Here is a 22,334-nt window from a genome sequence, read left to right on the forward strand (position 1 = left end):
CCCTTTCCTCCACATTCAAAGATCTCTCCCCCAAGCCAACAAACACCTAAAGACACAGGTATAAGATACATTAATAATGAAGAGTAAAGGTGTTATAAAGCATGAGAACTGAAGAGAATGAGAAACTTCCACTTTGGGGTACCCTTTTTTTTTCCCTTTAGGCTTTTGGACTTGGGCTGCTTTTTAGGATACAGAAATGTTTTATTTTGAAGTTTTAAAGTCTGAGAAGACTCATATATAACAATTTTTTTTTTTAAAGATTTATTCATTTATGCATACAAGACCTGGGGTACAGGCCAGAGATGCAGGGGGTGAGAGGATTCACCAGAGACAGAGTGGGGAACAGAACAGGCAGACTGACTGAAATACACTGCTGAGAGGAGCAGCAGACGAGACAGGAGAGGTCTGCCATGCCATGTGGGTTGCTCCCTGGCCAGCTGGGGATTGAACTCCTGTTGCAGAGGCTGTGGATTGCTTCATAGTGTGGTGCTTAACCCCTTGCGCCACCAGGGAGGCCCTCATATAACAATTCTTAAATAAATTAACTGGGAAGCTTGAAATGAACAGCACAAAGAAAAATTTATATATCTAATTGAAAAGACAGAGTAACAGTTACTAAAGGCTACTACTAAACAGAACCTTTAAGAAAAGCAAAATAGCATTAGTGTACTTCTATTAATTTGGTTGAATAAGCTGCTTGTTTGTTCATCAGATTTCATCAATGTAACTGTTAGTAGGATGGTAACTTACTGCTGCCATATCCTTTATAAGTTTAATGATAATCTCTGAAATCTGGGTAGGAGTTGAGCCCTTCATCCACCAATGGCTTTCACCTCGTCGAATATAACTACAAAGAAAAAAATCAGCATTTGCAAACCAATAAGTAATAGATATAAATGAACAATATGAGAACTGTTATTTCAGTATGTAGCATTTCAGTTTTGAAATGGGTCAATCAATTAATGTGTTTTTAAAAGTAAATTAATCAAGATACTGTCCGTAATCTATCTCTTCAACCCAAAGAGAGTAGTTAGTCTGATAATTATTCTAAATATTTTTCTGCTTATATTGTTTGTATCTTCTACAACAGTGCTATTAAAAGCATATCCATGGACCAAAACTATTTGCTATTAGTCCACATAAAGATAATAAAGAGGCTTCATCAGAATATGTCAAACTATATCACTGGGCATTCTACTGTTCAGCTCTGCTGACCTTTTTTCCCTAAGAAGACTATCTATAGATGTAGGAATACATCCACTGATGTATATTCCAGTGTTTGTCCTAATAAAGTTTAAAGAGAAATATATGTGTAACTTTGAAGGCTCTCAACTTTATTTCTGTATGTGATATGGGGGGTGTGTGTCTATAACTCCCTACCCTGCCCCTACATGGGAAGAATTCCAATGTTAAACATTCAGCACACTTTCCTTTTTTCCAATAATTGAAAATGACAGCATTCTATTTTGAAGATGGGTCAGTCATTTATGATTTTTATTTTATTTATTTTTTTATAGAGGCATGTTTTTATTTTATTTATTTATTTATTTGTTTGTTTGTTTGTTTATACATGCACTGGGTACAGTCAGAAGTGCGGGAGGGTGAGAGAATTCACCAGAGCCAGAGCGGGGAGCAGAGCAGGCAGAAGGACCGAAGTACACTGCTGAGGGGAGCAGCGGGCGGCAGGAGAGGTCTGCGCACCATGTGGGACCCTCCTCTGGTGGCCGGGGAGCAGCCGGGGATCGAACTGGTGCCGCAGAGGCCGCGGGCAGCTTCGCAACCCAGCGCTCAACCGCTGCGCCACCGGGGAGGCCCTATGACTTTTATTTTGTAAGTAGATAAGGCAACTTTGTTTTATTTCAGTACTAAAACAGATGCAGTGACCAACCTGGAATTGAAAATCATCGGAAGGGTAACTGTTGTAACTCCTTTGCCCACAGTGGTACCAGCTGTTCCTGTGATGGTAGTTCCTTTGGCTTTTAGCTGTACTGTGAGTGCTTTGGCAATGCATCCTAGAAACATGTCCAAGATACCTAGCTTGTTCCAATCACCTTTCTCTGTTGAGTGAATGATATCACTGATATCTGCTGGTGGGAGGGATTTCACTCCTATGATGCTAGCCAGACGATTAGGGGTCACTTCAGGTAAAACTCGTCTTAGTAAGGAAGTCACCTGGTAAAAATAAAAGAATTCCATTTAAAGGTTAGTGTATTCATTTTCATTTTTAAAAATGAGCTTAACAGTCATTCTATAACTTTATAAGCTTTGAGAGGGACAGAAATATGATTTAAACACTCTTAATTAAACATTTATCATTTTTTACCATTTCAGGACAGCAGCAAAAAACCCACCTCTTTTATTTGGTCAGAATTAAAGAAAAATTAATTAAATCACATGGCAATAAAACAATCAGTAGCCACAATACCCATTATCCAATTACACATTAGTAAGTTGGAACATAATTTTCCTCTTCCAAAGTCTTATTACAATGAGTGAAAAAAAAAATTGTTAAAATCCCCTCAAAACAAAATATGAAACAAATAAACAAATATGATACTTAAGGCCCAAAAGAGATTCTCTTTGCTAGTATATATATATATATATATATATATATATTTTTAAAGATTTATTTATTTATTTATACAAGCACTGGGTACAGTCAGAAGCGCGGCAGGGTGAGAGAATTCACCGGAGCCAGAGCGGGGAACAGAACAGGCAGACTGACAAAGTACACTGCTGAGGGAAGCAGCGGGCAGCAGGAGAGGTCGTGCCATGTGCCATGTGGGACCCTCGCCCGGAGGCCAGGGATCGAAGCTGCGGGCGAGGCTGTGGGCAGCTTTGTAACACAGTGCTCAACCTCTGTGCCACAGGGGAGGCCCTAGCTAGTATAATTTTTAACAATGTTTCAAGTACAAAATAAGGCAAAAGGTAAGCTTATGTCCAGTTACCTGTCTCTGGACTCTAGGAGATGCTGTATGAAGCAGCGAAAAGAGATCCTGCAGTAGAGTGAGCTGCTGAGCCAGATATTGCCGGCCCACATTAGAGCCACTCAAAGCTAAAACCATAGAGAGCAGCTCAAAACAGTAAGCATCAGAGGAAGCATCTTCATCATTGGGCTGAGAATTGGCATTTTCTTTACTTGATATGGCATGCTCCCATTCTTCACGAACTCTGGTGGCTTCCATGCGAATAGCCTGGACAATGTGAGCACACACCTATTTAAAGGCAACATAAAGAACATGGAAAAGAATATTTGTAAGTCTGATTTATAAGGCACAGTAAAAATAGAGACAAATATATTACTGTATTATTAGTTGCTATTCAATTTATTATTCTTGCTCCCATTTAATTCTCCGTCATGATATTCTCTTAATTCATCTTAAAAACAATTACAGAAAAAGAGGAAACCATGAATAAAAATCTAAATATTTGGATTAACTACTGTGTACAGAAACTATATACAACTTATCAATACCGAGGTCTGTGCTTTAAGACATCAAACAAAAACAAATCACCTTGTGTTATCACTTCTAAGGTATGTCCCCTTGATTTTAATTTTTCCATTGACAATGTGCTTTATAATTAAGAGATACTCATAATTTAATTGGCAGTGTAATTTTTTTTTTAGTAATCTATAAAGTAACAGCATATTTACTGGTGGTACCTAAGATTAAATGAAATGCTACTATAAAGGACAAATACATTTATGCTATTTATTAAAAAGATTTCATGGTATTTAAGGTTAAAATAATGAGTTAATTTAAAACCAGAATTTTATTTTTATGTTATTGAAACGCTTAGATAACATAATCCAATTATCTGAACAATCTAGCACCATTCTCCATTTCCTTATAATTTAAAAATGTTAACATTTGTTTAGTTAATACTGCAGTTGCTTGGCAAAATAATAAAAAAATAATCAACTAACAAAAACACAGTGGGAAAAGGAACACACGAAATGCAAATGAAATCTTATATATCTTGGTATATGACATCAAAATGAAGTAATCTAGTTGAAAATGGGAAATAATAAAGAGATGCAAACCAAGAAAGCTAACATTCATAAGAAAATCTTAAAGTGATGCAGGTATGACAACATATTCCTGTCTCTCTAGAAAAAGGTAGACACATTCTGTAGGACCTATAAAAAATTAGCATAAAAATGCCTTCATAAATTTTGGAAAGCACACTATGCCCTAAAGACAAACAAAAACTGATTAAGTCAATGAAACAACTTTTAACTAACCTGTTTTTGTAAGTTAGTCAGTTTACTCCTGCTGAATATGATTCCAACCATATGTTCTTTCAGGTCAGCATCTGATGTTGCCTTTACATAGAAAAAGGGGGGGAAAAAGAGCAATCTTTGCATAAAATTTGTATATTTGACATTTTAAGGTATCTTGAGACATAATTATGCAGGTATTTTCATTAAAAAATTTATTTTAAATTGAGGTCTATAGCAAAAGACTAAGGGTAAAGTTTGAAGAAATAACACTGGATAAGGTGACTATAAAAAGTTTCCAAATTCATGAAATTCAATAAATACCATCTCTTCATGGATTTCTTTAATCTCATGATTTTGGATTATTTTGATTAAATCTATTTCTATATTGTGAAGATTATTAGTTCACATTTTACATTTAGTTGTTAAAAGAGTCATATAGGAAAATGACATTTGGTTAAAAGGAAAGCTCGGGATAATGATGGTTTTAAATTAATCAGCAATAATCAAATAATATGTTGTAAGAAAAAAATGAAGGCTGCAGTTTTATAGTGCTTTATTGATAAGTGCATGATACCTTTCTAAATGTTAGGCAGATGTACAAATATGCATTTTTTTCTCTCTCATATTTGACTTTCATAACAACCCTGCGTGGTAAGATACGATGTTTTGCCTTTTTAATAGGGAAGGAAACTGAGGCAAAACTACTCTTGTTTAAAAATAAAGAAATGACTCTTGATTTCACTTTTCTTAGGATAAAGTCACAAAAGAATGTCACTTCCATCCCAATAATGAGAAAAAGCTGATAATCTGTGAAACTATCGCTTTTTTTTTAAACTACTTTTTTTTTTTTTTTAAATAGAGGCATGTTTTATTTATTTATTTGTTTGTTTATACATGCACTGGGTACAGTCAGAAGCGCGGGAAGGTGAGAGAATTCACCAGAGCCAGAGCAGGGAGCAGAGCAGGCAGAAAGACAAAGTACACTGATGAGGGGAGCAGCGGGCGGCAGGAGAGGTCTGCGTGCCATGTGGGACCCTCCTTTGGTGGCCGGGGAGCAGCCGGGGATCGAACCGGTGCCACAGAGGCCACGGGCAGCTTCGCAACCCAGCGCTCAACCGCTGCGCCACCGGGGAGGCCCGAAACTATCGCTTTTTTGATGACCATCAGAGAGATGACACTGGCAACCAGGTGAGTTGAAATCCAAATAAGTAAATCCATAGAGTTGGACATTTCCAAACTTCTCTTTCTCTATTTGACACAACAAGTAAATGATAAACAAAATTTGGCAAAGTTCTTGAAGACTCAAAGAACATTACGAATCAGCTTGACCTATTAATAGTTGATATTTACAAAACTCCTCAAAGAGCAACAGCAAAGTTCACATTCTTGTTAAGTGCACATGAACTAAAATAGATTACATTTATTAGCTGGAATTCAAACCTAAATTTTAAAAGAACTGAAATTATATAAAGTATATTCTTTGATTATAATGGAATTAAACTATCCTAGAGTCAAAGAAGAAATCAAAATGGGAACCAGAAAATGTTTTGAGCTGAATATGAAAAAGAAACTGCAAAAAAAATGTCACTCACTAATGTAAATTACAATCTTTTTTTTTTTTTTTTTTTAATAGAGGCATGCTTTATTTATTTGTTTGCTGGTCTGTTTGTTTGTTTTGTTTATACATGTACTGCGTACAGTCAGAAGCGCAGGAGGGTGAGAGAATTCACCAGAGCCAGAGCGGGGAGCAGAGCAGGTGGAAGGCCCGAAGTACTCTGCTGAGGGGAGCAGCGGGCGGCAGGAGAGGTCTGCGCGCCATGTGGGACCCTCCTCCGGTGGCCGGGGAGCAGCCGGGGATCGAACCGGCGCCGCAGAGGCCGCGGGCAGCTTCACAACCCAGCGCTCAACCACTGCGCCACCGGGGAGGCCCGTAAATTACAATCTTTGAGGAAAATTATAGCACTACTTATGAAGAAAGATCTTAAGTCTATGATTTATGCTTGGACCTTATCTATGATTTATGCTTGGACCTTAAGAAACTAGAATGAGGGCCTCCCTGGTGGCACAAGGGGTTAAGACGCAACCTATGAAGCTATCCACAGCTACTGCAGTATGAGTTCGATCCCTGGCTAGGGAGCTACCCACATGGCGCAGCAGACCTCTCCTGGCTCGCCCGCTGTTCCCCTCAGCAGTGTATTTCAGTCCATCTGCCTGCTCTGTCTCCCACTCTGCCTCTGGTGAATCTGCTCACCCCCTGCACCTCTGGCCTGTACCCCAGTTCTTGTATGCATAAATGAATCAATCTTTTAAAAAAAAAACTAGAATGAGAGCAAATCAAATTCAAAGCCATCAGGTGGAGAAAAATAATAGAAGATGACACGTCACTACAGGCTGATGATTTTCAATAGTTACAGATGTTCCCTCATTGGAATAGGGGTTTCAGAAATAGACTTAGATATGTGTAAAGATTTTATGTAAAAAAATGACAGTGGACTAATTTGACACCTACATGCAAATATCTGAACTTCAACCCATATACCTCATATTGTATAGAAAATTAAAATGAAGCTAAACTATAAATTTTGTAGAAGGAAACAAAAAAATCTTTGTGATATCAGATAAGATTAAAAAATTATTAGTTTTTCATTAAAAAGAGATAAATTGGACTTTACTGACACTAAATTTCTCTGAAAGACAAGCCACATACTAGGAGGAAATATTTGAAAACATATTTGGTAAAGGACTTATAGTCTGAATTATGTGAGATTTTAAAATCTAAAAGCAATAAAAAATATGGGTAGAAGATCTGAATAGACACTTCACTAAGTTCGGAGATGTTAAATAAACACATGAAAATTTGCTCAGTGCTATTAATTACCATATTAAAATAGAAAACCCCATATTAAAACCATAGTGAAATATTACTACTATACACTTTCTAGAATTACCAAGAACTTTTTAAGATGCGGAACAACTGGAAATCTCAAACACTACTGGTAAAAGTTTAAAACTGTTAAATCAACTTTGGAAAGAGTTTGACAGTTTTTTATAAAATTAGGTATACTCTTACCAAACAACTCAGCAAACCTACTCATAGGTATTTACCCAAGAAAATCTAAAACATTTATATAAAGATTGTATGTAAGTGTTCATAGCAGCTTTAATAATAATAGCTAAATAGGGGAAATGACCTAAATATCCATCAGAAAGTAAAAGGATTAACACCATATAATGGAATACTTAGCAACCAAAAGAATGAACTACTGATATATGCTCCTACATGTCTGAATCCCAAAAGTATTACACTAAGCGAAAGAAACTAGATTTAAAAAAAAGACAACAATTCTATGTGGTTCCATTTATGACATCTGGGGAAAAGGCAACACTATCAGGGAAAATAGCTCAGTGGTTGCCAGCTTCTAGGCATGAGTTGGAAGGATTGAATGCCAAGGGACATGGGGGGAGTTTGGGGAGTGATGTGTTTCAAAACTTTACTGTAGTAATAATAATTTCTCTACTGTACATATAGGTTAAAGTTTATTGAATAATAACACTTAAAGGATGAGATTTTGTTTGCAAACTTCACTTCAAAAACTTCAACTTAAAAATGATTCTCTATTAGGTTGTTTCATGAACATCCACTGGCTAGCACAGTCTCTCCTATTCAACCTTAATGCCTCAACATATACTCTCCTACAATTAGGCCAGCCTTTTCAATGAACCCTTGCTCCCAACCTCTCTATTAATCTAACTTTTATCAATTCTCTTTCAGGTCTAACTCAAGTCCCACATTCCTCAAGAAGCTTTTTCTGATCACTCCTGAGCACAATAATTTTACAGTATTCCAAAACCCTATGACATGTGCAGATTCTACACATAGTTAATATGTGGATTTTATAATATATATAGTATCCTTGCTAATTTCTTTTGGGGTGGGTTGTAGGTTTCCCATCTAAGAATAGAATGTAAGCTTTTTGAGGGCTTGGTACCAATTCTTATGCTTTATTTAGCAGAGCCTTGCCATTTGCTAAAATACAGCTGAGTTTAACAATTAGGCATTCATTTAAAATCTACAAAAGATGTTAAAAGAATGACCAGTTTACGAAATCCTAAGGTCTACAGACCCCAAACAGAAAAAAAAAAAAAAATGGATGATTTAGATATTAATGTAATAGAAAGCTACAGGGTTAGTCTAGGTTAGTCTTTGAAGTTATACTTCAAACAGCTGCCATGTTGATTATTTATAACATTTAAAGACACAAGAATATTAAGGATAGTCAAGATGGACTTCTATTTTTGAAAGTGGATGAAATTTCCCTATTATATAACATGTTTTAGTTTAGACCAAATAAGTAAAGGATTTGTATTTGAGAAGACATTTTAAGAACAGTATAAAGAATAGGTTATTACAATGAAAATTTCCTGAACATACCTATGTTTACATTATGGTGAACACAACGATAAATCAGACATGTACTTGGTTTTTAAGAAGTTATGATTCAATAGAAGAGATGAAACATGTATGAAAGCAAATGTAAGAGACAAACCAAGAAAAGCTACACAGATTAGTATGAAGTTTGGCAGACATTTCCTCAAGTTTTTGTTTGGGGGAAGACATTAAAGAAGGTTCATGAAGAGGACCGTATTTCTGAGCTGGACTGAAAAGGACAGATAAAATGAAGGAAGGAGAAGATAACTGATGGTGAATGACACCATAAATGACTAAGCAAATTTTACAATTGCTAACATTTGAACACAACAGCCTAAGATACAAAACAAGATTTTTTGTTACTTAAAATAGCTAGCTTATACATAAACAGTGAATTTCTTTTTTTAAACTCCACCATCTCTCTAGTTAAAGTAAAACTATTAATTATATGTAAGCTAGTATCACATATCCATTAAAAAAAAAAAAACAGCAGTACATGGATTATTTCACTGAAATGAAAGGAAACCAAAAAAAGGAAATAAATATTTTTAGAATACAAGTAAATACATTGTATACTTTTTCTTCTCCTTCAGGAGATGATAATAGTGCCTTTTCCTCTTGTTCTGGTGTAGGTTCAGCATCTCCAGAGATGAGCTTTCCAAATACCTGAAGAAGAAGACAGGCATGTGAGAAGGAATTAATGGCAGAAATTAGAGGACTGATTCTAAAGGTTTTAGAGTTATTGTGCTACTCCTGTTATACATCATCACTTCAGAATTAAGAATACAAAATGAAATAAAAGTGGTTAGGTTATAAGAAAAAAATAGACCCACCACATACATATGTAGCCAGCAATCTCTACAAGTTTTACAAAGTATTCTGTTACCCTCTTGATATTACTGAAACAATTTTTTTTCAATTAATCCTGAACTAGAATATGTCAGAAGGAAACTCACTTGAGATGTAATAAGTCTGAACACTCGCAGAGTCTCAGCTTCGCAGTTCCGTTGCTGGGCCATACTGGCTGAAATCTGACCGGCAATTTTTGTACTTTCACCATCCTTCCAACCCAACACCTTTACTTGTCTCACTCTCAGAGTATTCTCTGGGCCTTTTAGTTCAATTTTGATGATGTGATTATCGCCTCCTGGAAGTTCACTTGTTACCCAACCAATGTGTCTGGAATCCAGATCAACCTAGTAAAGCAGAAAGGAGAGAAATCTGATACAACTGTATCACTGTCTGAGATTTAGCACTAGTTAATAGCAAGTTCAAAGAACAATTGTACAGATAGTAAAGTTTATTAGGTAACTCATAATGATTATCACATTTAAACCTAGTGAGAACATAACTTTTTTTGAGGATTAAATTTCAGTGCACCATGAAATGGTTTTTGACACTCCTTACTTGACAAAATAAAAATTGTTCTCATGGTATTTTATATCCAAGAAATGATCTGGAATGTCTACAAAATTTATACAGATTTTAAATTGGTATTATTTTAATTGACAATGCCAATTTTCTAAAAAAAAAAAAAGCATAAACATATTTTTTTTTTATTGAGGTAACATCGGTTTATGTTGTACATGATTCAGAGTTACAGAATCAGACTTCCTCAGATACAAGCATAAACAAATATTACCTCATTGAAAAGAATTATTTTCCCAAATCCTCATACAATAAATGAAATTTATTACTTTAATCTATAATCTCAACTCATTCTTTCAATATAACTTGAAAAAGAAAAAATCCACACTGGCCAACTTTTATGGGCTAAATCAGCAGCACAAGAACAGCTCTGACAAAGTTTCACTAATGCAAGTGATTGATGCATGCGCTGGTAAAACTTAACTTGTTTATAGCTCATTTGTAAATTGACTTGCAACCTCGACATAGTTGCAGTGTTATAAATGATAGATCTTTAGGCTAGAGAACAACAGCTTATGTTTTAATTTAAGATGGAGGTGAACTGTGTATTAAGATTTTAATTATGAACTGGACTATGAATTTTTGTAGATGCATGATGAGGAGTGGAGGACTGCAGGTACAGTGCAATTTTTCATTACTGGAGAACATATAGGGCAGTAACAGGTAAGAACTTAAGCAAATTAATTATAGTCATTCCCATATATGGACCGTTTGTCAATTGGGCATTTTTTAAGTAGAAAATTTCCTATAACACTTTGGAAGCATGTAAATTAGACTTTAGTGAAGACTGAGAAGAAATTTCTCCCTACGTAGCAAAACATTTAATGATGAAATTTTAATTACCTGCTTTATTCTGCACAAATCTTCTACTGCTTTGCCAGTTAAGAATGTCATTGAGGTAACTTTATTCTTAAAAAAAAAAAAAATTCAATATGGTTATTATACTATATTTCCACTCCAGAACTTAGAATGGTTTCTTTTCGTCTACCAATATCACATCAACTCTTCTGTCTTTTTTATGGTTTTTCCTAAGATCTCATTATATCTGTCCAATCAACTACAAACTAGTCTTATTCTCATAAACTCCATCATAATTTTCACATTAGCCTTTCTCTGAGGACTCTTTCACACCTTGACATTTTCTTTTTTTATCCAATGGTTAAATCCTCAAATTCCATCTCTATCGTGAAGTCTTTCAGCAACACTAATGGAAAGGAGGTGCAGTGGCTATGAGTGGTATATCTAGTCTTACTGCAGAGTGGACTCTTGGCTAGCATCATATGCACCTTATCTGGGATCCAACCCCACCACTCTGGCTTTTCCGGGAGAGGAACTATATGAATGGGATAGGATAGGAGCAGCTTAGCAATAGTTCAAGGTGCTCCGTTAATCCTGTATCTTCTAGCAAGTCACATCCATTCTGAGGGAAAAAATTCCAAGTATCCTTTCCAAGTATCCTTTCCAGGAATAGGGGTTTAATAGTTGGTGCTATTTTCTTCTTAGTTCTTTATGTTCAAGTAAATCAGATTCTTTTCCTATTGTTCAGTACCTTTTGTAAAAGAGTACTTTATTCAATTGAAATGTATGGATGAGCAAGCGCTAGAGAGAATATAAATTTTGATTATTTAGGTTGATCTAGAACTTCTCCCACTAAACCATGGGTAGGTGAGATTACAAACTGAAAGCTAATTACAATATAGGTCAAAGTGTATTAATTGCCATCAGAGTAATATAAAAAAAGAACCCAGTTAAGGAAAAGGGTTCTTAGAGATTTGAGGAGAAACTGATAGGCAGAGTTTAAGAGTTTAAGGGGAAGACTTCCAGGCCAAGGGAATAACCTGAATAAGGACATGGAGGTAGAAAATGACAGAGAAGAAATTTATTTTGCTTATATAGTCATGGTATACTTGTAAATAGACCTCTATTTATAATTGATATTTTACAACACTCCCAGTCACATTCACTTATTTTCAGATTTAAGATTTGGGCATATAAAATGGTGTTTGGTTGGTGAAGTTTTGATGAAAGTCTTTTTTGCTAAACTCAGAATTATAAGTGAATAATTACTAAATATCTGAAAAGAACTAATGAAGCAAATTAAATTTCTTTTCTTACCCCAAGATCTCGGGAATTGTCCACATGAACAGATACATAGCGGGCATTGATTCCTTTCACACAGTTGATAGTGATATTCTTAGTTTTGTTTTTATCCTCATCTCCTGATTCCCAAAAGGTTTCTGTAGAACCATCTGTCAAACTGCCAATCATGGCAGGTCGGCTTGAAGTTTTTATATCAACAATGCTGGTTAAGTCCTTTAAACACATTACTATGCACAATTCCTACTCAAAAAAAATATGAGTAATCATAATATGCAAACATAAATCTTCTTGATAGTAACAAAGAAATAAAAGAATTACATCATTTATGAGTAACTTTCAGTTTCTCCTTCAATATATTGTATGTTTGAACATTAATAGGAAAATCGTTCAATGACCAACCTGATTCATAGCTTCAAAGCCTGACTGTATACTGATGCTAAAGCTCTCTTCACTATCTCCATCATCTGATTTTGACAAAATATTGTTAATGTGATGAAATACGTTGCTCTGATGGAGGAACTGATGATCAGATTGCTTAAATTTCAGACTCCAGCATCTAAAAAGGCATAAGGAATATATCAAATTGTTTTTTTCAAGGAATTGCTCAGGAATTCCTAGAAAAGCACTCTGTAGTTAATATTTCAAGAAATCTTTATTTTCTAAAGAAAATAATATAGAAATTAATATAATACAGGAAACAAAGGCATTGCTACTTTTTTTTTTTTTTAAGAAATAGATAATTCCTTTGAATAAAGTCAGTTTTAAGAAAAGGTTACTCGTTTTATATATAAAAAAACTTGATACATTAAGATCAAGGCTACGGAAGCAGCAGAAGTAATAAATCAGTTTTGTAGACCTATTACCCCAACTCTAAAAGTCTTTCAAATTTGTTAGTCTTACAATTCCATAGTAATTCATCAGAGTAGAACATATCTTGTACTTCAAAAATCTTGTGCGGAGAAAATAAAATCTTCTTTCTGTTGCTATTATTATTAGGGAGCTGAGCAGTCAGAACTATTCTATCAGCCCATTTCTTATAAGTCAATGGACAATGCACTTGTATTTGGGGTCTAGTATGTGGATCCAGTAACAAGGTTTAACAATATAAAAGCAATGATAAAATTTCAACAGATTTGGGATTATAAGTAGGAGAGGCTCCTCAAGAGTGTTTTTTTGGGATAGGTTGTGTAGTGAATTAGGCTCCATTTTTCTTAAGATTTTTTTTGAATTCAGTACCTTACTTTGATTTTGGTTTTGAGATTTCATTTTTCCTCTCCTATTTGGCGAACACTTAAGATTTTACTCCTGGGAAGCATGGAAACAAGTAATTTGGAATTCAGGAGTGGGAACTGAGGAAGACTGTAACAGACTGATAATTTAAAACACGATTTTCCCACATTTTAGAAGGGCACAATTTGAGATAAGAAGGAAATCTTAAGCTATGTAGTAATGAAGGAGGCATCATTCACGTAATGTAGAGATTCTTTGTATTTTACTATTTAAAGAGGTCTTTCAATCATTTTGGGCTTCGAATACTCTATAAAATCTCTTCTCTAAATACCGAGAAAATACTTAGATTTAAAATTACCTTAGGGCCATTTGCTGTAATGAACTACCACTAGGGAGAGACATCATAAGATCGGAGATTGTTTGAAGTAGGCGGTGAAATGTATGTGGTAAAGGATGAGCAGCTTCACCTGCAATCACTATATCTGAGAGTGGATGTTCACATACTCTTGTATCTTTCTCCTAAGACAGAAAGTGAAAGCAAATTGATCAGCTTGTGTGCTACAAAGAATTTTCCCTACAAAAGACTATTAGGTATATTGAAAAGAATTAAGTATACTTTAAAGATAATCATACAACAAAAATGTAAACAGTAAACCTCACCATACCCAAACCCTATATTAACATTAACTAATTATGTTTCTATTATTTTAGGGAAAAAGTGATGAGACTCCTCATTAATAAAATCACTAAACAAATGGATACCACATATACTGGAGTACTCAAATTCATCAGCAGAGTGAGTCTTTGTGTGTGTGCGGAAAAGAGCACCTCCTCTTTGTAGAGTCTTACCCCAAACTGGCAACCCAGAGCCAGCTACAGGTGTAATGATCTCACACTGTAACTGCGGAATTTTTTTCTATAATTCCTTGAAGATCTGTCAATCTGTACTTGATGTTTTTAAGGCTATATTAGTAGGCACATATATAGGTTCAGGATTAACCTGTTATCATTTTGTAAAGAGCTTCTTTTTCCCTATTATTAAGTTTGTCTTTAAATTTATTTTTTCTGATGTTAAAATAGTTGTACCATCTTAATTCTGGCATTTATCCAGTGTATTTTTTTCTAATCTTCTACTTCTAATCTCCTTGTATCTTTATGTTTCAGATCTGAAGTTTATTAAGTACATAGCGTTTGTTTTTCTATCTATTCTGACAGTTTCTGTCTTTTAAAACGTAGATTTAGTATTCTACTTTTTAATCTGCACTTGTTATTTTGTAGTTTTATATGAATAAATTTTTCAATTTTTTTCTCTCTTGAGTTGATCACTTTTCTCATTTTTCTGAGTTTGGAAATTATACACTCTATTTCTGCTACTTGCTACTTCTGCTATTTCTTACTCAAGGCATTTTGATTTTTGTAAATTTTAAGAATTTTGACTAAATGCTCTTTGACATCACTGGAAATTACTTTAAAATATCAAGTATATAACTAAATTTAGAGTGCTTGCAATTAAGTTAAATGCTGTTTAGCTTACACTTTACCTTTATAAATATGGAAACTGACACCTATGAGTCATATTGCTACCCAGACTTCCAGCATTTTAACTGAATGATTTTCCATTATACAGACTGCATCCTATAAAATCCAAGTCCTTTCTAGCCAAACAAAGTTTCTGCATTTAATATACTACACAGTATTACTTCTACTCTGTGACATGTTACAGCAATGTTACATTAATAGATTGATTTTCTATGTAATAATGTTTTTTTTTGTTTTTTTTGTTTTTTTTTTTAAACTTTTTTTTTTAAAGATTTATTTTATTTTATTTTTATTTATTTATTTATATAAGCACTGGGTACAGTCAGAAGCGCGGGAGGGTGAGAGAATTCACCAGAGCCAGAGCGGGGAGCAGAGCAGGCAGAAGGACCGAAGTACACTGCTGAGGGGAGCAGCGGGCGGCAGAGGGGGTCTGCGCACCATGTGGGACCCTCCTCCGGTGGCCAGGGAGCAGCCGGGGATCGAACCGGTGCTGCTGAGGCTGCGGGCAGCTTCGCAACCCAGCGCTCAACCGCTGCGCCACTGGGGAGGCCCTTCTATGTAATAATGTTGACCTATTTATCTGTTTCATACTGCCATAGTATTTATCTTCCAGTTGATTAAGTCATGCAATGATGATTATAGGAAATCAGAACTGACTGATAACAGCTTTGCTTATTAGAAAATCTTTACCAGTGAGTACAGTAAATATGTTGCTCATGCATTGCCTTTAGGTTATGTAATCTGTGAATGACCTGAAGCAAACTATTGTATTATTTGAGGGGGCTTTACTCTTCTAAAAAGTATGGGCAATTAAAAAAGTAATTCTCACTCACTTGTTCTGCATTTTCTTTGTTTGTTTTATTTTCCTCGTCCTCTTCTTCCTCTGGTTCCACTGGAGCAGGAGTCAATGATGCCACAAAATGCCACAGGATATCATGGAGAGAAGTTGTTTGGATGACATTACATAAAAGCCAATTGAAAGCCTGAATAAACAATGGTTAAATGAGTCCAAGATAAAAGTACATGAAGAAAAAATTACAGGACTTTTCGTACTCAGAAACATCAGAACCAAGCACATTTCCCCCCTCAATTCTACTTAGGATCAACACAGAATGTTTCTCAAGTTCTACACAGACTACCACTTATATTTAAATACATTCATATTGTTCCCATCAATTTAGTGGCTTTCTGAGACCCATAATAAAGAATTTACTATATATAAGCAATACTCTCATTTTTAGAGAATAGAGAAGCAGATAAACTATTATTAAAATCACAGTTCCACTTCTCTTTGCATGATTATTCTAACTGAAATGACACTATCAATAATACCAAAAGCTTTGGAAAAAAGACAGGATTCAAATAATAAAGCAAGGCAGAAATAAATTTCTTTAGAAGGCTTAAATATGAACTCTAAATCTCTACATTCATAAATTTAAGGGTTTAATTGTGATATCAAAGTAATATTTTTCCACTGGGTAATGTCTTAAAATTTGTAGCCATTTATGTTTGGAAGAAAAGTGACATCATTAAATAGAATCATTATAATCAAAAACTTCATCAAAGTATTCATACCTCCATAGCAAAAACTCGACAAGCAGACTTCCTTAAGGCCTGTTTCATTGCTATTTCAAGACCTTCTAAGTCATGGTGCTGTATAACAAAAGCTAAAACTGGCCACTGGAAATTTCGTTCTCCTTTGGAAAGAGAGCTGTGGGCTGAGATTAGCCGGGAAAGCTCAGGGGATGGATGTCTCAAGAGGGAAGAACCAACTTCTATTACAAAAAAAAAAAAAAAAAAAAAAAGTATTAATTCTTATAGAAACTCACATTTAAGATACTAAAAATAACAGTTTAGTTTATTCATCTTAGAGCCCCCTTTTTTGCTTGTGACATGTATCAATCATATTGACTTCAGTTTTTACTAAGGTTCAAAAAGATTAAATGCCTTACTTTCCTCAAGTCATACTGCTATCAAGTTGTCAAGGTGGGTTTTGAATCCAGGGCTGAATCTAAGTTTCATGCTTTTTAAATTGATAATATTTTATCCCTTAAAGAAATCTGTATCTTATTCCATCATTTCCTAAAGGGCTGCTTTATAACAAATGTGTCTCAGCAAGAGCTAAAATATATTTGTTGAATGAACTATAAATCACTGGAGTATGCTCAGTAATACTGTCCTTGAAGATCTTCAGTGACATGATACATAATCACCTCCCTAAAAGTATTAGGTAGATGATTTTTCTAAGTATTCTACCTGATAAATTATCACCATCTAACTTTTCTCATAGGTTTCTTTTTTTCTTTATTCTTTAGGTAGAATCAATCAATCCTAATTTAGGGCTATTGATACCAACTGGTCCAGATTATCTAACTTTTTACTGTTAAGGGAGCAGGACTTCAGTGTGAGGTGAAGGATGTGTTTATTAACAATAGGGGGCAGCCATTCACAAAGGATACATATATCAAATATCATCACATTGTCCACTTTAGATATCATATAATTTTGTCAATTAGATCTCAAAAAGTAATTTAAAAAAAAGAAGAGCAGCTCATATCCCCAGATTTATTATTCAGAGTAGTAGTAGCTGCAAGAGTTACAAGCTTTTACTGAGGATGGGGAGATAATTGTGAAAGTTTAAGTCACTGGAATTGCTGGTTCACTGAAGTTTAATGAAAGAAATAATGGTTACTATATTGTCATAGACACCTAACAAGTAAGAATTTAAAGATCAAGTTATTCTTGAATAGTCACTAGATGACCTCTGAACGTCTTTTCCAACTGAGATAGAAATTTTTAGAGAGGTACATTTATATTATGGCTGTGTCAGATAGAAGGACTATGTACTCTAATTTAAAATAATCGATTCTTCTCCCTTTATAAACCAGATTTAAAAACCTGCACATAAAACCATTAGGATCACATAATCTTCCTTTTTATTTTTATACTTACCAGTGTCTCCACTGTTAACTCTTCTTCTAGGAATGGCTTTGACTCGTGCAGGTAGAATAGAGTGTTGTTTATCATATTCAGAGGCAACAACTGAGTATGATCTTTGGAAGACAGTTCTCTTTGCAAGATCAGTATCAGTTATGGGGCTAGTTTCCAAACTAGATGGAACAAAATAACAGAAAAACTTAGAAGAAAAAAAATGAGTAAAATATAACTATATTTTATAATAATGTAGCCAAATGTGGGAATCGACATTTCATGTGGAAAAACACAAATTCAAAGCCAACTTGATCTTCTCTTTTCAAATAATAATTTGATCTTTCCAAATGCAAAAACATTTTGATTAAACTCAGAACTACATCTTTTTGTTGGGGTTTGCCAGTTTGTTTTCTTTGGTTATTTATACCCACAAATGAGTGAAACCATCTGGTAGTTATCTTTCACTTTCTGACTTATGCCACTTAGCACCTCAAGTTCCATTCAGATTGTTACAAGAGACTACATCTGCTTTTTACTAGTGTTCGAATAGTTAATTCAATGTCCTTTTGATATGGAAGGATGTTTAAATGAATTGTAATATTCTGTTTTAGTTCAAAGTCTTCTATGAAACACTGGCTAGCCAACAGAGAGTACAGAACTAAAATACCTTGGTGGCATAGACTTCATATTGCTCTCTGGTTCCTCAAACACATTAGGACTAGCATCAGGAGTTACTGATATATATGGTGCAGGTACAGATGTTGAACGTAGATATCTCATTTCATCCTGGAATAAGTTGTCATCTTGATAGCCCACAAAATTTTCATGATGATGCCTGCATTAAATCAAGTGAATACCTTAAATTATGATAGCATTACAGATATCTTCCATTTTTTAGTATTCTTTGTAAAAGAAGCATATGTATGTAAACCTCTAATTAAAAGTATTAGAATAATCTACTTAAATCTAAGTAGAAGGAAATAAAAGTCTGATAATTTTACACATAGGTATTTCAGGTGCCACCATTTCAAATTCAAAATTGAACTTTTTTTCATTCCTTTTTTGACAACTTTTCCTGTTTTCCAGTGTATTAGCGAATATGTTAAACATATTTTACAATTTGATTCTTTTGTTTTCAAACAGCAACAATTGTTAAGTCTACCAAATGTTCTTACTAAAGCTAAAGAGTTCTTGCATTTGGCATACCTGATGATTTCAACCTTAGTCTCAAACGTATTTAGTTTCACATTTTCAATTTTGTTCTCCATTTATTTTATTGGACTAGTCAGTACAAAATTAAGAAAACAACAACATATAACTCTGTTATATAAATATGACAGTTGTCAAAATGGAGCTGTTTGTTACTAAGATATGCCAGTAGGCAACTTTTAGAAACTGTCATTTGCTAGTTGATTAAAAAATTTCAACATGTTATATGAAAGTCAGTATAGGCTGTGCCCTCCAAGTCCAAGGTACTATTAACAGGCTTCTCTCCATCTTCAGTTGTGTTCTTTAGTTTTCACGTTAGTAGCAGAATAATCTGAGAGCCAGTTCAAGTATTTCTGTTCAAATTTTTCCACTCTTTTCTATGGGATAAAACCCAACCTCAGCATGGGTTACAGAACCCCACATTACTTGGCCTTGGTTAACCTCTTCTAGGCCATTTTATATACTTTTACAAGCCCATGATTCCTCAACTATGTAATACTTTTCATCTGGGTCTTCACACACATGATTTACACTACCAAGAATAGTTTTCCTCCTGTTACCCACCTGATTTATTTTTATTTATCACTCAAGACTGTTAAAGTGGCTGACCCCCTAGATATCCTTGGGAATACTCAGATACTCACCATCTTTGATGTTCTAATAGCATCCTATACTAATTCTATTATAGTACTCCTCACACATTTTTTTTTTTTCATTGTGGTAACACTAATTTACAACACTGTACCTGATTAGGATCACCCCCCTTCAGGAGTGTTACCACATCACACCCATCACCAGGCACCCATACTCCTCCATCATAGTCCAACGTGCTCCCTCCGACTTTCCTTTCCTCCTCCTGTCCCCCCACCCTTTGGTAGCCTCAATTTCATAGTCAGATTTCTAGAATTTGTTATTGGTTTTGTTTTATCTGACCTGTTGTTTTGCTTTACTGTAAGTCCCACATATATATAACATCTCCTCCTTCTGACTGATTTTGCTTAGCAAAATCCCTTCCAGTTCCATCCGATACTCACATAATATTTGCAATATTTTATTTACATGTTTGTCTTCTCACCAGAATGTGAGCACATGGAAACTATGATGACTATTTTCATCTTGGTGTCTTCGAAGTCTAGCACACAACTGTTATTCAGCTGTTACTCATTTAAATGTTACCAAGATGATTTAAAAATGAAAGAGTCCTATAGTTCCACTTTGGCAGTTCCCGCTATTAACATACTGGAGTCAGCCAATAAAAAGTAAAAGGTAGCTGAAGTCTTACTTTCAAGGATCATATTTTATATTAATAATAATGCAAATTGACAGAGCATTTACATGCTTTTCTGAAATGCCTACCATCATAAAGTATACCAGTCATATACTGCTCAAGATAACTTAGAAAGTAAATTTTCGAAGGTCTATTTATTGTACAAAATATGTAATGTAGTGTGGATATTCATAGAATATTAATCAATAACAGCTGTTAATCAAAAGTGATTAAAAACAACAACCAGTTATTACCTAGCTAATGTCTGCAGGTAGAGACAAGGCATTTTAACAGGAAGGTCCTCAGAAATGCCTTCTTTCACACTGGGCAGTTGAGACTGGAATGGCTTTGCAGGATGGTAACACAAAATGCTTGGTTCTGCTGCACTGCTCAAGGAGAGCAGGAAGAGGGCATTTGCTTTAATCACCTGGTGCGCTTCCATAGTGGGCAAGGCACGTGGAGTCTTGACTTGCATTGGCTTCCTCCTAGATTGTTTGACCTGGGAAAGAAAAATCCTAGTGAAATTTTACTACTTTTACACAAAAATTCCTTAACTTACATATTTTGAGTTCAAAACAATAATTATTAAAATCTTGCAGAACTATTTTAAAATAATAAGATTACCAAAAACAACATTCCTTTCATGCACTTCCTGAACAGAATCTACTTCATACTGAATACAAACTATGTTTTTATTCCCCCTGTGAAAGATAAAAACGTAATTAGGAAAAACTAAATGTAATTATTTTTTAAAAAGAATAAATAATCTGTTGTGTGTATATTTATTTAGCAAGAATATTTTGTTAGGTGTGTCATTAGATAAAATCTTGAGTTTCCATGAGTCCTACAATATAACTAGGGATTAAGAAAAGAGAAGTTAGGGGCCTCTATGGTGGCACAGGTGTTTGAGCGCCACACTGTGAAGCTGTCCACAGCTTCTGCAGCGCAGTTTTGATCTCGGCTGGCCGGCGAGAATCCAACATGGTGCGGCAGACCTCTCTGTCTTGCCCCTACTCCCCTCAGCAGTGTATTTCATCAGTCTACCTGTTCTGTTCCCTGCTCTGTCTCTAGTGCATCCTCTCACCCTCCCACACATCTGGCCTGTACCCTGGTTCTTATATAAAAATGAATAAATCTTAAAAAAAAAAAAGAAAAAAAGAAGTTAGAGGGTAGAAAAAAAAAGGGAAAAGAAAAAAGGAGAGTTGAGAAAAAGGAAAAGAGGGAAAATTATTTGTGTGTAGAGTAGTACATAATTAATAACAAAGAATGACACAATAAACATTTGTCAATAAGGCATATGTACCACAGGTTAGTTGTCCTCTGTTATCTCAAAGATGTAATTTATTTCTGTAATTAAAAACAGCTGACCAAGTATTATATTATTTGTTATAAAAGCTGATCTTTATCATCCATGGAGTTATCAAATATAATCGATCATATAAATATTTTCATGACGTTTATCCCTATCATTAACATTGTAGTTAGAGAAGAATAAAAATACCTTCTCCCTTGCAGCAGCCTGTTTTTCACGGAGGTATTTTTCTCTGCAGCGATCACACACCAGATACCAAGTGCTTCCTCCTATGCCACCATCACCACAGTTACCAGCCCATCCTCCACAAAAATGTCCAATGCTATTGTAACCTTGCCCACCAGCATACCGGCCACAACCTTGAAACAAGAGCAAGAATAAATTTTTTACACAATGTCCTTAATAGTCTCATCTTTGCCATTTATAATATTCGATTCAACTTCTCAAAGTAAGCAAAATGCAGAAGCAAACACCTGACTTTTTTCTAAGCTATTAACTTTTTAAAAAATAATCATGCTTGACCCAAAAAATAATTTGCAATTTTTAACAGGAAAACACTAGTATCAAAGGAGATAGTATTAGGATCTGCCCTGTGGACACTGACATACCTTTTTTTTTTATCGTGTGAGACATTTTAAAGCATACTTTCAGTAACACAAAGAAC

The 22,334-nt window shown here is 34.8% G+C and overlaps 1 protein-coding gene across 2 annotated transcripts in view; it reads right to left on the reverse strand.

Annotated features, from left to right (window-relative positions):
* The window catches only part of MYCBP2 (MYC binding protein 2), a gene marked incomplete at both ends in the record, with an annotated part of 205,740 nt that overhangs the window by 19,878 nt on the left and 163,528 nt on the right, over positions 1 to 22,334 (reverse strand). The window contains 16 exons of one of the 2 annotated variants that reach the window (XM_084234986.1): positions 751 to 847; positions 1,889 to 2,172; positions 2,949 to 3,215; positions 4,247 to 4,327; positions 9,231 to 9,320; positions 9,611 to 9,850; positions 10,926 to 10,991; positions 12,198 to 12,422; positions 12,582 to 12,738; positions 13,771 to 13,931; positions 15,785 to 15,934; positions 16,527 to 16,723; positions 17,904 to 18,061; positions 18,550 to 18,717; positions 20,613 to 20,857; positions 21,860 to 22,029. In XM_084234986.1, coding sequence (XP_084091112.1) covers positions 751 to 847; positions 1,889 to 2,172; positions 2,949 to 3,215; positions 4,247 to 4,327; positions 9,231 to 9,320; positions 9,611 to 9,850; positions 10,926 to 10,991; positions 12,198 to 12,422; positions 12,582 to 12,738; positions 13,771 to 13,931; positions 15,785 to 15,934; positions 16,527 to 16,723; positions 17,904 to 18,061; positions 18,550 to 18,717; positions 20,613 to 20,857; positions 21,860 to 22,029 — 2,756 coding nt within the window. Of the gene's footprint in view, positions 1 to 750; positions 848 to 1,888; positions 2,173 to 2,948; positions 3,216 to 4,246; positions 4,328 to 9,221; positions 9,321 to 9,610; positions 9,851 to 10,925; positions 10,992 to 12,197; positions 12,423 to 12,581; positions 12,739 to 13,770; positions 13,932 to 15,784; positions 15,935 to 16,526; positions 16,727 to 17,903; positions 18,062 to 18,549; positions 18,718 to 20,612; positions 20,858 to 21,859; positions 22,030 to 22,334 lie in introns of both variants that reach the window. The other variant, XM_084234987.1, reaches the window with a different exon arrangement.

The sequence above is a fragment of the Talpa europaea genome (assembly GCF_964194135.1).
Source record: "Talpa europaea genome assembly, chromosome: 6".
Taxonomy (NCBI): Eukaryota; Metazoa; Chordata; class Mammalia; order Eulipotyphla; family Talpidae; genus Talpa; species Talpa europaea.